At 41.0% G+C, this 16,149-nt stretch overlaps 1 protein-coding gene across 1 annotated transcript in view; it reads left to right on the top strand.

Annotated features, from left to right (window-relative positions):
• MYRFL (myelin regulatory factor like) overlaps positions 1-16,149 on the top strand; it is a 136,160-nt gene that overhangs the window by 94,005 nt on the left and 26,006 nt on the right. Inside the window, exon 13 of the mRNA XM_049884964.1 lies at positions 15,532-15,695. Within this exon, the coding sequence (XP_049740921.1) occupies positions 15,532-15,695 (164 nt within the window). The remainder of the gene's footprint in view (positions 1-15,531; positions 15,696-16,149) is intronic.

The following is a 16,149-nucleotide window of genomic DNA, read 5'->3' on the forward strand; positions in this document are numbered from 1 at the left end:
AGTTAAAGGACTCAAGGCTCTTCCACAGAAAACTGAACTTAAGAAAAAATTAAACAAGAATTCTAAGGCAAATAAACAAAGAACAACAATAAGACACATAATTTTAAACAGACTTATGAAGCCTCATACACTTCCCATGTAAGGCAGAAGGTCAAAACACAACATCCAGGGAAATGAGCCCAACAGCTGTCCTCTTTGCAAGAGAAATATGCAAGCGAGGGACGTGTCTCCTCCAGAGACCTGTCGAAAATTCAGCTTTAAGTCAGAGCTTTCACACTATCTCAGCAGCCTGCTTTTCTGATTTTAGGATTTTTTTTTTTTTTTAATCCATGTCAGGGCCTGGTAAGCTATCCACAAAATAAACTTTTGGACAAAGACCTAAAGCTGCCCAAAGCCCAAGCAATTGCCAGACACACCTGTTGTCTAAAGACAGTTTTTCTCCCTTTGGCAATTATTTTTACAATGCTCAATTACAGCTACTTTATTCCCATGATTTTATTATAAAACTTCAGTCCATGCAAAATCAGATGTGACACTTGCCACAGGAGAGATTTTCATGTTGAGAGCCTATTTCAACTTCTCAAGGCCTTTTTGCAATCAAGATTAGTTACTCCTCTCTTCTGGCCAACATGGCACCATAGACAGAAGCACCACATCCTCCCTCCACAGCAAAGACCCAAGAAACTAAGCAAAACAGAGGCAAACATCAGTCCTGGATCCTGAAGTGTCAAATAAAGATACAAAGAACTCAGCTAAGCACCGAATGGAATAAAAAACTGACAGAGAACAGAGCCAGAGGAGAGATAAGCATGGAGGTCCCCTATTGGCTAACGCAGCATCTTGGGCTCCTATTGGAGACTGGCAGACAAGGGAGCACGGGAAAGCAGCTTCACAGAGCTACCAGCAGGAGACAGAGCACCCAGTAACTAGAGGTGTACCCTTTCCCATCCCCATCCTCTCTCTGCTGCTCTACCTCCGTGCTCCCTGGCTGGCAGCGGTGGCTTGGTGGGATGGGAAGTGCAGTGCCCCTGCCACTTGGATTTGCCCCACTCACATCGGAGATCAGCGGACAGGGAGTATGGGGAAGCAGCTTCACGAGGTTCCCAGCAGGAGACAGAGGACCCGGTAACCAGTGATACATGCTTTCTAACCCCCATCCTTCTCCTCCCCGCCCCCCCCCCCCCCCGCCCCGCCACCTCCTCTGCTTCCCACTGGCTGCAGACTCGGCCCGGAGGCAACTGTTTTGACCCGAGGCTGCTTGGATTCACTGCACCCACCCTGACCGGTTACCTGAGTGCCATTTTTCTGTTGCTGTTGTTGTTTTTTTCCATTTCTTTTGGTTCTGTGCCCCTCGCCACCTCCCCCTCCTTTCCCTTGAACACCTTGCTCCCTGTGCCATCTTTGCTTCCTCTTGAAAGGCTCTGAAGTGCTGCTCAACTGGGAGCCACTCCCCCGGCCTGCAGCATCCCCCTGAGGCTTTTTTTTTTTTTTTTTTTTGCTTTGTTTTCCTTTGCTTTGTTCTGTTTTACTTTGTTTGTTTTCTTTTTCTTTTTGTGGCTTGGGAGCCCCTTCTAGCTGGGCTGCATTGTACGGATTAGGAGCCACTCCCCCAATCTGCGCAGCCGTGTAGTTGGGATTCCTGGGGGATATTTCTTTTTCTTTCTTTCTTTTACTCTTTTTTCCTTCTGTCTTTCTTCATTTCTCAGTTCTCATCTCTCTATACTTACCTCCTTTTCCTATCTCCTGAATACCTGGCTATATTGCCAGGGAGACGCTTCCCCAGTTTTTGCAGCTGCACTGGGGTGGTGGTGGTTGGGGGAGGGGGCACAGGAGGCTTTAGTTTTCCATCTTTTTTTCTTCCAAATTTTTATCTATTTTTTTCATTTTCCTTTTTCTTTCTTTTTGTTTTTCTCCGTTTCTCGGATTCTCATCTCTCCACTCCAATGGCAAACTTCCTTAGCACTCTTTTTGTTTGTTTGTTTGCTTTTGGCCGCTGTTTCTCTCTCCTCTACCTCCTCTTTCTTATACCCATATTAGCTCCACACATCACAAACTCCTCCCTCCTTCCTGCCTACCTGCACTGTGCACTGAACATCACATCTTCGAGCAGCACAGGCACTGCCTACTGGAACCTGTCCAGTACTGATTCCTGGCCCACGCTATTGGCCCTAGTATGTGCCAAAAACAACCCATTCCAGACCCTCCCCTTCAGCTGGACCTGCCCTGCTGCACCATAGCTGAGTGGCCGGCCCTGCCCATTGGCCAAGGAGGTGAAAAGTGTCATGACAAATAAACAACAAAGAATGCACAGTCTGCCTGCTCAGACATAACCAAATTAAAAAGAAAAAAAAGGAGGATGGGACAAACAGGTCTACAATCAATAAACAAAGAAAGTAACTACTGAATGTCCTGAAGACAGCAGACAATACCAAAACATAAAAAAAAGAAAAGATGGTTCCAGTAGGCATCCAAAATAAAACACCAGATGACTTCCCAGTAGAAAAAAAGACACTAGAACTACTTTACAGGGAATTCAAATCTCTAATATTCAGAGCTATCCAAGAGTTGAATTGAAAAGCAAACAAGAATGAGGAAAAAAAAAGAAATTCATGGGAAAGGCAGACGAGAAGAAGAGTTGTCACATGAATAGACATATGCACACCCATGTTTATTGCAGCACTGTTCACAATAGCGAAAAGATGGAAACAACTTAGATGCCCATCAACAGACGAATGGATCATCAAACTGTGGTACATACGCACCATGGAATATTATGCAACGATGAAGAACAACAATGAATCTGTGAAGTGTCTCATAACATGGATAAATCTGGAGGACATTATGCTGAGTGAAATAAGTCAATCACAAAAGGACAAATATTGTATGAGACCATTACTGTAAAAACTCCTGGTATGAGACCATTACTGTAAAAACTCCTGAAAAGTTTTATACACAAAAAGAAGCAATATTTTATGCTTACGAGGGAGGGGAGCGGTGGGGATTGAAAAGCACTAAATAGGCAATAGATAAGTGGTAACTTTGGTGAGGGGTAAGACAGTACACAATACTGGGGAAGCCAGCACAACTTATCCAAGCTGAGGTCATGGAAGCTCCATAGACACATCCAAACTTCCTGAGGGACTGAATTACTGGGCTGAGGGCTGTGGGGACCATGGTCTTGGGGAATATGTAGTTCAACTGGCAGAACAGTTTATAAAGAAAATGTTCTACATTCTACTTCGGTGAGTAGCATTTGGGGTCTTAAAAGCCTGTGAGCAGCCATCTGAGATACTCCACTCATCTCATCCCTTTGGGAGCAAGGAAGAATGAAGAAAACTAAAGATACAAGGGAAAGATTAATCCAAAGGACTAATGGACCACATTTACCATGGCCTCCACCACAGTGAGCCCAGTACAACTGGATGGTGCCTGGCTACCACCACTGAGTGCCCTGACAGGGATCACAATACGAGGTCCCAGACAGAGCTGGAGAAAAATGTAGAACAAAATTCTAACTCAAAAAGAAAGAGCAGACTTGCTGGCCTGACAGAGACTAGAGAAACCCTGGGAGTATGGCCCCCGGACACCCTTTCAGCTTAGTAAGGAAGTCACTCCTGAGGCTCACCCTTCATCCAAAGATTAGACAGGCCCATAAAACAAAACAAGACTAAAGGGGCACACCAGCCCAGGGGCAAGGACTAGAAGGCAGGAGGGAAGAGGAAAGGTGGTAATAGGGAGCCCAAGGTTGAGAAGGGAGAGTGTTGACATGTTGTGGAGTTGTTAACCAATGTCATAAAACAATATGTATACTAACTGTTTAATGAGAAACTAGTTCTGTAAACCTTCATCTAAAGTACAAAAAAAAAAAGATTACCTACTCTTACTTAGTGTTGTAAGACAGAGGACAGGCTTTGGTTCCCAAAGAGAAGAGGAATCAACTCTACTGCCTAGCTGCTCCCTTATGTCACAGCCTTATTTATTGTCATACCTGTAAGGGACTGAGGAGCTTGCAAACTCTGCCCCCCAGAGCCTGAGTGTTCCTTGGGGGATGCAGGGATACTGAATGAGCTTTCATCTCTTCCCTGTGCATATTCCCTCCCAACACAGAAAGGATCTAAACTGTGGCAGAAACCAGTGTGCTGGCTACTGATGATGCTTCTTCCAGTCTTGGAAGCATCTCAGTTTTTCCCATCATGGCCAAGGGAATGCTTAATCCCTTTGTGAAACTATCATCTTCCCAACTGGCAGGTCACATGTATATTTTTCCTGTTTTTTCCAACCTCCCACCTCTATCTTTTGAAATGTGTTCCATGTACTTCAACATTCTTCCTCATCTCCACTGACTTATCACAACTGTAATTAAGATATTATTTGTCCAATGATTATATCTGTAAGCTCTGTGGGGGGAAAGATTCTGTCTGCCTTGCTTATTATTGTACTTCTAGCATTTAACATAGTTCCTGATATAAGTTACTTAATAAATACTTTTCCAGTATATGACAATATTGACAAAAAGGGTGCATAGAGCCAATGATGACATTTGGTGGAGTCCCTTGCATTACCTTGTAAGGCCAATTTAAAAGAAAGTCTTAGCAGTGTATACAGACCTTAAGAAAAAAGCTAGAATTCTACAAAAGAGCTTTTCCACCAAGAACCACCACACCTGCCACTGTGGTAAGCTATCTGGGGAAGATGTGCAAGTAGATAGAGAAGCCATGAAGATTTTTTGAACCATATATGATATCTTGACCAAAAGGGCTGTAGCTTGTTTATTCATTATATCAGTTCTTTGAAAATCAGAACTATTTCATTCCCTAGATAATATGGGATGAGGAAATCGGATTAGAGAGGTTAACTAATTTGACTAAAATGGCCTTGTGATAATGACAGAGCTGAAACTCAACACTGTCTAACTCCAAAGCCTATTTTCTTAAATACTAGGCTCCCATGTCCAAGAAGTCTAAGTTTTCTGACCAGGTGATAATGTCCAGTTCTCAGCTCTTAATGATGGCTTCTTCCCTAGGTTTACAAGCTCTCTTGAAGCATATATCTCATGGAGCTTAGGTTTACAACCCCCTGACTTGATGGCAACTAGTCTCCCTCTGCCATTGCTTGAAAATACTTTCTATGGACACGTGCTTAAGTGATTTCAATTACATGAAACATGCTGGAATGGATGTCTCCACATTGTTTTAAGAAACTTAATCTGTTAAGTAGGGCGGTGCTAGAGTTCTTATTTTCCATGTGGAGACCCAGGTTTGATTCTTGGCAAATATACCTAATGTGTAGCCACCACTCACCTGTCAGTGGAGTCTTGGGTGTTGCTATGATGCTGAACAATTTCAGCAGAGCTTACAGACTAAGACAGCCAGAAGAAAGGCCTGGCGATCTACTTCTAAAAATCAGCCAGTGAAAGCCCTATGGATCACAAATCTAATCTGCAACCAATTATTGGAATGATGCAGGACTGGGCAGTGGCCTGTTGTGTCGTACATGTAGTCTTTGATCTTCATCAGTGAGTGCTTCAAATCCTCTTCACTTCCAGCAAGCAAGGTTGTGTCATCTGCATATCGCAGGTAATTAACTCCCTCCCTAGAAATGGGGAGGAACCCATGAAGCACAGGGATATTTAATTTGAATAGGAGCTTCAGTCATCAGGGAAGAAGAGGTGACTGGCTGTTGGACAGGCAATCAACAGTTCTAAGTTTTACCATATGAACAATTTAACAGATTGTACATAACATCAGTCAGGGGTTTTCATATGCTTATCTGGCTGGAATTACTCATCTGGTTGCCAAAAACCTATATAAAAATCTATGGTTTAGAAACATGGCAATTTTCAGTGTACATATTAAGGCGTCCATTGTCAGCACATGATTATCATTTTAAATAATGCTGAATGACCTCAGCTACCTAGTAAGACATTAAACCAAAGAGTCAGACTAATTTTCCAGTCCTACAACTAAGACATTAAATTCACACACTCCATGTGGCATTACAAATGGTGTAACAACTGAGTTGGATTCTCATTTGAGGCTATTTGCCAAAAATCTTGATCTAATTACGTGGTTGAGAAAATTTTAACAGTTTCCAATATATCTAACGATACAAATTCTGTGTAGAAAAATCTATTTTTGTTATAAAAATTAATTTTCTATAATCCGTATAAAATCTAATTGGAGTGCTTGGTTCCTTGCTTGTTACAAACCAGTTGTTCTTAACCTGTTTTGAATCACTAGATTCTTTTCTCCCTCTCTTCTTCCCTCCCAAAATTGTCAACCAAAAATGTCTCCATTCCTTCTTTTCATTCTTTCTTTTGAGAATTTGATGAAAACTATGAACTTCCTCCTTGGAAAAATGCACATTAGCACATCCAGATATAATTGTGCATCTCAGGAGGTTGGTTCATAAACTGTGCCATCTATTCACAAACCTCAAGTTAGGATCATCTGCTACATGACCCCACACTAACTAGCTAGATCAAGGGTTCCAAACCAATGTATCTTTGAGGCCTAGTGAGCTACCTCAAATGAGTCACTTGAGCTTGGTGCCAGATAACCAGAGAACTGAGGACTGTGGAGGCTTGAAGAGCGCATGTCCTGAAGTGGGCAGCCACCAGCTAGCCCAGCTCTGCAGGGGTTGTTGCGAGGCAGGAATGGTGCAGTAACAGACACCCAGTGTGGTCAGATTTTTGTTTTTCAAGAGGGGGTAGAAATCCTGAATTTTGTGTGAAATCTCCTAATTTTTAAATACTGGCAACTACTTCAGAAAAGTCAGCTGGTGAATTTTGCCTATGGGCTTCCAGCTTGTGACCATAAATCCATTAAGACAGAGAATAAATTTCGTTGCCTTTCTGTCTCCACTGCTGGTCCAACCCTTGTGCTGGAATTAATATTTATGAGATCAGTGATTTAACATATATCGGCCTCCTTTATGCTGTCACATAGTACCACTCCTTTAGTTTTATTCTTTCTTCCCATAGCCCAGGGTTTCTCAACCTCAGCACTGTTGGCATTTTGGACCAGATAATATATATTTTTTCTCTTTTTTTAAAATTGTTCTTTGGATGAAGGTTTATAGAGCAAACTAGTTTCTCATTAAACAATACATATATTATTTTGTGACATTATTTGTCAACCCCATGACATGTCAACACTCTCCCCTTCTCAACGTTGGGTTCCCTATTACCAGCTTTCCTGTCCCCTCCCTGCCTTCTAGTCCTTGCCCCTGGGCCGGTGTGCCCATTTAGTCTCCTTTTATTTTATGGGCCTGTCTAACCTTTGGCTAAAGGTTGAACCTCAGGAGTGACTTCGTTACTGAGCTATAAGAGCATCTGGGAGCCATAGTCTTGGGATTTCTCCAGTCTCTGTCAGACCAGTAAGTCTGGTTTTTTTTTTTGTGTGTGATTTAGAATTTTGTTCTACATTTTTCTCCAGGTCTGTCCAGGACCTTCTGCTGTGATTCCCGTCAGAACAGTCAGTGGTGGTAGCCAGTCACCATCTAGTTGTGTTGGAGTCAGCCTGGTGGAAGCTGTGATACTTGTGGTCCATTAGTCCTTTGGACTAATCTTTCCCATGTATCTTTGGTTTTCCTCATTCTCCCTTGCTCCAGATGTGGTGAGACCAGTGGAGTATCTTAGATGGTCTCTCACAAGCCTTTAAGACTCCAGACACCACTCACCAAAGTAGAATGTAGAACATTTTCTTTATAAACTGTGTTATGCCAATTGAGCTAGATGTTCTCTGAGACCATATGACTAATTTTTTTGTTGTGGGGATTGTCCTATGCTTTGTAGGATGTTTAGCAACCTCCCTGACTTCTACACACTAGATGTCAGTAGCATCTCCAATAATTGTGTCAACCAAAAATGTCTCCAGACACTGCCGAATGTCCCCTGAGGGACAAAATAGCCCTGGTAGAGAACCACTGCCATAGCCCCTTGCCATTGACCCTGTCAGGTGGGCATTGCCCATCAAGCAGCCAGCACAGCTCACGGAGCATCACCATCACTCCATCTGTCAGTTCAATTTCCCCAAAAGTCTTCTTACACCATAACAGTCCTTCTGGGGTATTGTGCCCTCGCGTATCTGAGAGGCATGATAAGGAGTCTGCCACTGTTGGTTTGTACTCCGCAAGCTTTTTTTTTTTTTTTTTTAACTTCTTCAGGAAATGACTAAATGTAAAGAGCCTTTCACCTTCTCCCTATATCGGAATGGTGAGAAGCTAATTGATTCCTGGCGAGCACGAAATAATAAAACTGATGATTTATGATCCCAAATGATGTGATTACCCACATGTGCCTTTATCGTTCCTTTCAGGATTATATTAAAAAGAACCACCAGCCTGCTGAAGGTGATAAGCACTGGTGTTTCTTTGTTTAGTTTACTTGCATTTCCAGGAGCATTTCCTAATGTAGAAAGGGAACTTAGATCTTAGTTCTTTGGGCTCTCTGACAGAAAGCTCAGATGGGAAAATAAAATGGAGGCCACTCTCTTCATTTCATTAGAGAGTAATATTTATTGTTGTGTGAAATTGAGCTGATTCCAACTCAGAGCCACTTTATATGACAGAGTAGAATTGTCCCATAGGGCTTCCTAGGCTGTAATTTTTACAGGAGCAGATCACCAGGTCTTTTCTCCCACAGAGCTACTGGATGGGTTTGAACCATACTGTAACCTTTGAATAACTCATGGCATGAACCACCACTGTAAGACCATTCATTCATTCATCAACATGTACTAAGTTACTGTTCTCCACTGGAGAGCAAACTGTGGGCAAGACGTGGATGCTGTCTTTGGTGTCAAGGTGTTTATAATATAAGCAAGTATGATACTAAATGTAAGGAAGGTGAGTGTAAAGGGGAGAATAGGTAGTTCAGGTGCAACTAGTTCCAGACAGACCAGAGAAAGCATGTTGATATGTTCAGTAAACCAATGGTTCATTATGGTTAGAGATTAGAGTGTGAAAGGGGCTATAATGAAAGAGGAGGCTTAAGTAAGGGACCTATTCTAAGCTAAAATAATGGCTCTGATTTCATAAATCCTCCCTGTTCTTTTCATGTGCATACATACTTGTCAAATTATTCTGAGGGTCTATTCGGAAAACATGCTTATGCTGTCTGTGTGTATCCTCACTCCATAACAAGTCTTTTAAATAGGGGATAAAGTTTCTTGGGTGATTTGAAGTAGTTGTCATTTTCCCTCCCACAGTCTTTTTATTGTGCTTCAGGTGAAAGTTTACAGCTCAAGTTAGTTTCTCATGCAAAAATTTATATAGATATTGTTATGTGACCCTGTTGCAATCCCTGTAATGTGAAAGCACACTCCTACTTGGGTTTCTCAAGTCCATTCAACCAGCTCCTATCCTTTTCTGCCTTCTCATCCCGTCTCCAGACAGGAGCTGCCCGTTTAGTCTCATGTATCTACTTGAAATAAGAAGCATACTCTTCATGAGTACCATTTTATGTGTCCAGTCTAATCTTTGCCTGAAGGGTTGTCTTCGGGAATGATTTTAGTTCTGAGTTAACAGAGAGTTTGGGGTTCACGCCTCCTGGGATTCCTCTAGTCTCAGTCAGAATGTTAAGTCTGGTCTTTTTATGTGAACTTGAGTTCTGCACCCCACTTTTCTCCTACTCCGTCAGGGACTCTGTTTTTTTCCCTGTCAGGGTGGTCATTGGTGGTAGTGGGGCACCATCTAGTTTTTCTGGATGATGGAGTACCTGGTTTATGTGGCCCTTTCTGTCTCTTGGGCTAATATTTACCTTGTGTCTTTGGTGTTCTTCATTCTCCTTTGCTCCTTCGCTCCAGGTGGATTGCGACCAATTGATGCATCTTAGATGGCCACTTGCAAGCTTTTAAGATCCCAGATGCCACTCACCAAAGTTCCCCCACAGTCTTATCAGCAATTTTTAGTGACAAGCTAGTTTAAACACAATTTGTGAAGCTACACTTCAGCAGAGGGAGTGAGCCCCATTTAAAGCTGTTAATAGCTGGACAGAATTTAGTATTTAAATTAAGTTCAATTACAAAATAGTTTTTAATCAAGGGTGGACGTTAGATGGGGAAGCTTCAAAATGACCTGGCCTTATGCCCTTCTCAGCCCTTATAAATCCTATTCTCTACATGGGGCCAGGGCATGTGTACTTAAATTCCTCAGGTGACTATAATGTATATTCTTGGTTATCACCTGTACAGAAAAGGACATTTTCAGAAAGTTCTAGACTACATTTTTGAACATATTTTTATTGATTTCACAGTGATGCTGGAGAACAGCAGTGAGAACTGTAAGTATTTTAGTAAGAGTCAATCTTTATAACATGTCCTGGAAATTTATTTTTTGGTAATTTTCTACTGGATCCATAAAGTTAGGGCCATAATTATAATCAGGAAGACAGTAAATTCCCTCTTCACTTTTATTTCCTCTTAAATAGGAAAATTCATCTTCTTGCCTATTGGATCTACTGGAAGATGTATGGTCCAGCAAAATTGAGTTGGAGGAATTAGAGTTGGCTCTTTATCATTATTGACATAACTGGACAATTGAGGTTATTGCTCGCATTTCATGAGGCAGCATTAAAAGTCCTTTTGGGAACACATCAAAGAAAGAACTTATTGTGGTTTAGAGGGGGAATTTATCATCATTCTCTGTGGTTTGCTTTGGTTTGGGCTAAATTGTAAATTAATGTATCAAGCCAATTACCAAGAAAAAGCCAGTTACCAAGAAAAAGAAGAGTATTGGTTGTGGTAGTAGCAATGAGGACGGAGAGAAGTGGGTAGATTCAGGAGATTTAGGATGGAGAGCTGACAGCACTGGTTGGTATATTCCCTGTGGGAAAGGCAGGCAGGGGAGGGACTCTGGTTTGGATTGTTGCATGGACATCAACCAGCCATTTAATCCACAATTAATAGTACAATTGTAATTATAGCAGAAGGCTCCTTAAAGTATAAACACTGTAAATAATCATGTAACATTTACTGACTTAAAATCATAGAATGTTGTTCTTACCTTCCTGATTTCTGCCTTATTTTTTATTAAAGTGAATCTAGTTGTTAAAGGAAAACTTGTACCAGAATTATACAGTTTAGAAGGACTTCTGAAGGGAGATGTTTTTGTTTTGGTTTGTGGTTTACTTTATTTATTTTTTAACATTTTTAATGAAAAATTTCAAACATCTATAAAATTAGAGTAGTATTGTGAAACCGTGTGTATGCCTCACTCAGATTCCACATTTATCAGTACATGCCAGTCTTACACATCTCCCCCTCATTTTCCTCCCAACCAACTGGATAATTTTGAAACAAACTTCAAAATTATATCATCTCATCATAGATACTTCAATATTTTTTTCTAAAAGAAAAGGACTGCTTATTTGGTATATTACAGTGATTAGCCTTTGGTGTTCAAATTGTCCTACCTTGCTTGGGCCAATGGGACCTTCTTCAGTTAGCTCCAGAGTCATTTTGACACAATGAAATTAGTCTTTGAGAGCTTTCTTGTTTTCTGGTATTCTAAGATATTCCAGGTTTATCTCATACAATCTTGCCCAAACCTGGAATTACTAGGTCTCCCAGGATTCCTGGTTCCTTTCAATGTGGAATGATATTTAAAGAATACAATGAGGGCTACTCATTGATAGTAGGTTGGGATTTTTTTCCAGTCTTTTTTAGTGGACATAGCTTATTTTTTTCTTTTTGAATTTTGCTAGACATAGCTAGCAAAATTAAAAAAAAAAGAATAAAGTACATCAATAATTCATATTAATATTTCTAATTCAAACTTAAGCTTTACTTAATTTTTTTTGCTTTATACTACTTTTCTTAAATGCTGAAGTTCTTGGTTCATAACACTGTTGAACATAATTATGTATTATCGCTAACAGTATTATTGAAAAGTTTAATTTCTTTGCAGGTTTTTTGGTTGGTTTGTTCATTTGTTTATTTTGGTCTTTATGCTATATCCCCCTAGGGATGGGCAGTTAAATTACTGTGTTTTGAATTTTTAAAGTCATTTAAAATAAATCCTGTCTGCAAGGTTAAACCAGAAACTCAATAACCAATTAGGTTCACTTGTTTAAATTTCCTTTTTATCTTTAGGTATTTTTTTTTAATTTTGGTTTAGTTTTTTTTTTTTTTAAATCATTATTTAAAATATTTACATTATTCCAGAGGCAAAACTATAAAACAAAGTACATTCAGGTAGCCTAGCTTCTATCTCTTTTGCTCACCTTGTTCCTTCCTATTATGTGTAATCATTTAAAATTAGTTTCCGGTTTATCCTTTTTTTTTTCCAATATAAGAAAATAGTGTGTATATTTTTGAATTCTCCGTGTTTCTTGGGTAAAAGATAGCATACTGTAAACAGTTTTCTGTACCTGCTTTTTCTATTTATGCTTTACCTTAGACTTCCTCATTCCTATTTACAGCTGCACAGTATGCCACTGGAAACCCTGGTGGCATAGTGGTCAAGTGCTACGGCTGTTAATCAAGAGGTCAGCAGTTCGAATCCGCCAGGTGCTCCTTAAAAACTCTACAGGGCAGTTCTACAATGTCCTATAGAGTCACTACGAGTTGGAATTGACTCAATGGCAGTGGGTTTAGTATGCCACTAGGTGAACATACAATCTGTTGATGGACATTTGGATTGATTTCAATCTTTTACAGTTACAAGTAGTGCTTCAATGAGTAGTTTATGGATATGCCTGGGTATTGTTTTTGTTATTATTGTGTTTATTTTCACCAGGGGTTCTGGCAAGTCAAAGATAAAAATATATGTAATTTTGCTAGATGTTGCCAAATTCCACTCCATAGGGTTTTATCAGTTTGCATTCTCTGGGTAGATTTTTGAAGGATATCTGACAAGACTTCAGGAAAAATCTAGAGTTTTCTGCTGACTTTTGAGAAGCCAATACAGTGTTCCCTGCCCCCCCCCCCCTTTTCCTTACTATAAGTTTCTGTATAGTAAGCGTAGACCTCAGAGATCAAGCTTTTAGTCACTTGGCTTTCTCAAACGAAAGCTATGGGCATCAATTCAATTCACTATCAGTTCTGTTCCCCTCTGTTCCACTTCTGTTCTGACACCACCTGCACATTCAGCACTTCTTCCTCTGACCCTAACCACCCAAACCCAGGTCAAACCTCACAAGTTAAGAGACACAGCCCTTCAGACCGCCAAGTCTGTGGAAGAACTCAGATTCTAGCACAAGATTGCAAGACCCCATGATATCCTCACTTCTGACCTGCTGGCCACAAATTTGGGGTTTTTCCACTGCTCCCTCAGGTTGCCAGCAACAAGCTTGGGGTTCCCCGGGGACACCTCACTTCTGACCTGCTGGCTTCTGTTATTCCTTTGGGTTTGATAATTCGATAGAACAGCTCACAGAACACGTGGAAAGCACTGCACTTACTGTTGCATTTTTATTATACCATAAAGGATGCAAATGAAGAGATGTATAATGTGAGGTCTAGGAGGGCTCTGGATATGGGGCTCCCATGTCTCAAAAAGGGACGTGTTACCTCCCATGTGCACTGATGTGTATCACCAGTCAGGAAGCCCATGGAACTTCTGTGTCCAGAGCCTTTATTGGGGCTTCATTTTGTAGGTATGATTGATTGAATCATCCCTCCCCCCTGAGGTTGGCTGATATCATGCAGTGGGTCTTTCTGGCCTGGCCAGCCTCAACCTCATTAACATAAACCTTCAGGTGTGATCTGGAGGCTTCATCAAAGACACTTCAATCACTGGGGAAATTCAAGGTTTTAGAGTGCATCTCCCATGAACCCGGCACAAAGACCAAATTCTTTGGGTAAAGTAAAACTCCTTACTGTACAAAAGCTTTCTGCTTTCTTAAACTGCTAACTCATAACACCTTTTGATTCAGTTAGTACGTTCTTTTTAAGCGTTTACTAGGGGCAAAGCAATGTACTATTGTTGGTAAGATACACAGATAAATCAACATAATCACTGCCCTCTTCAAATTCACAGTCTAAGCAGGAAGACAGGCACTTACCACAACAGCGGCCTCTGAGAAGTCTTCCTAGGTAAAACGGGGTTTGAATTGGCTTTGATGAAAGGCATTTTTATAAGTGGTAACTATGTGAATAAAGACTCAGACATAGGAGAGTGCGGCATGCTCAGGGGGCGTCATTAGGTCTGTGTGGCTGTTCTAAGACTTTAAATAAGTCTTCCAATGTTTCACGAGATACATCTGTCTTTAAATTACATAAATTCAGCCTTAAATCCACAATTTTCATCTTTCGGGTCCTTTCTGAGTGATTTTACGATGTTTGAAACCATTAAAGCTTTGGTTTGCTTGATGAGAATCGCAAGACACACAGTCCTGAATTTGACCCCCAATCACAAAACAGACAGTGTTTCTCTTTTGGCCTTCAGCTCTCCCTGGACCAGTACGAGGCCCAGAAAAAGCTCTGGTGGCCCAACTGTTAAGTACTTGGCTGCTAACCAAAAGGTTGGCAGTTCAAACCCATCCAGTGGCTCTGGGGGAGAAAGAACTGACGATCTGGTCCCCTGAAGACTACAGGCTAGAAAATCCTTTGGGGCAATTCTACTATGTCACATCAGGTTGCTACGAATCGAAAATTGACTTGATGGCATCGGACAACGACAACATGAGGCCCAGAGAGTGCCAGGGATTTTGAAGAGCTTATAAGCAGAGAGGGGGAAATGGAGGAGAGGTCATGGGGGCTTGGGGTGGGAGCTGATGAAAGCTTTTTGGGGTTTCTTTTAAGGCTGGGGGATAGATGCACATGTTCATATTATCAGTAAATGTGTAGGTGGGGAGAGGGCGGCAAGATCTTTCTGGCTTTGGTTGGCCCCGCCTTTCTTGCTCTTCCTAACATGGGCATATTAAGTGTTGTTTTATTTTTTGTATCTTGTTTGGAAATTAGGCTAAAATATAAATTGTCCACAATAGCACGTGGGATGTTAAAGCAAAAACAAGCTCCTCAGGAATTATCCTCTCATTTATAGATGAAGAAATGGAAGCCCAAAGAGGTTGTTATGTTTTACTTGGGGTCTCACATCTAGCAGGTGTCAGAGCCCAGAGAAAAGCCCAGGTCTTCATTCCTCTCTCCTTCACCTGAGCAGTCTGATATGCATTTTACCAGGGAGAGCTGGAGTCATGTGGGGATTTAGGGATGAACACACAAATCAACATTCAGAAGTCTGTTCTGACTTTCTTTTTATGCATAATGGCCATTGAAAATCAATCTTCAGATTCCAAGCTTGACAATGCCCTTCAACTCCATTCTCTGCCTTGGGTTACAAGGACATATTTTCATTTTATTGCAAATTGAACATAAGCAGTTTTACAACACAGCCAGCAGTTCAGCAAGCCCACTTTAAGTTTCAAAGCTCCCCAGATTTATCCTGAATGAACTTGAGGGTGTGTGTGTGTATATAAGCATTTTTAATGGTGTGTTCCAACCGATTTGAATGGGCTATGGACAGTTCCCTGGCGGTCTCAAATTGTAAATTTCTACAAATTTCTACAGTCTGTATTATTTTCCCTTTTAGGACCAGATCTTTATGGAAAATGTAGGTGCAGTGAAGCAGCTCTGCAAACTAACCAACAACCTTGAAGAAAGAATAGAAGAGTTAGAAATATGGAACAGGAAGCTGGCCAGGCTAAAGCGGCTCAGTAGTTTGAAGTCCTCGGTCAGTGAAGCAAGCTCAATCAGGTATATTCAGGATTGCCATAAAGATTTGGGAAAAGGACAGAGTGGGATGTTTTCAGAGCTAGATTAACGTAAATGATCTTTTTGATTAAGCGGTACCCGTTACTTTCTCATAATGTAGTTCTTATTCTCCTTTTTAGAATGTTTTGGAACACAGCTGTCTTACGTGATAATTTTCCTTTTTTTTACTAACCAAAAAAAAAAAAAAAAAACCAAACCTCGTGCTGTCGAGTCGATTCCGACTCATAGCGACCCTATAGGACAGAGTAGAACTGCCCCAGAGAGTTTCCAAGGAGCGCCTGGTGGATTTGACTGCCGACTCTTCGATTAGCAGCCGTAGCACAAAACCACTACACTAGCAGGGTTTCCGTTTTTTTTTTTTTAGCTACGTAAAACATGAGACATCTGCTTAATAGCAATTGTTAAAATTTTAGCAAAAGGGTGGCTTCTCCTTTAA

Source organism: Elephas maximus, chromosome 4, assembly GCF_024166365.1.
Source record: "Elephas maximus indicus isolate mEleMax1 chromosome 4, mEleMax1 primary haplotype, whole genome shotgun sequence".
Lineage (NCBI taxonomy): Eukaryota > Metazoa > Chordata > Mammalia > Proboscidea > Elephantidae > Elephas > Elephas maximus.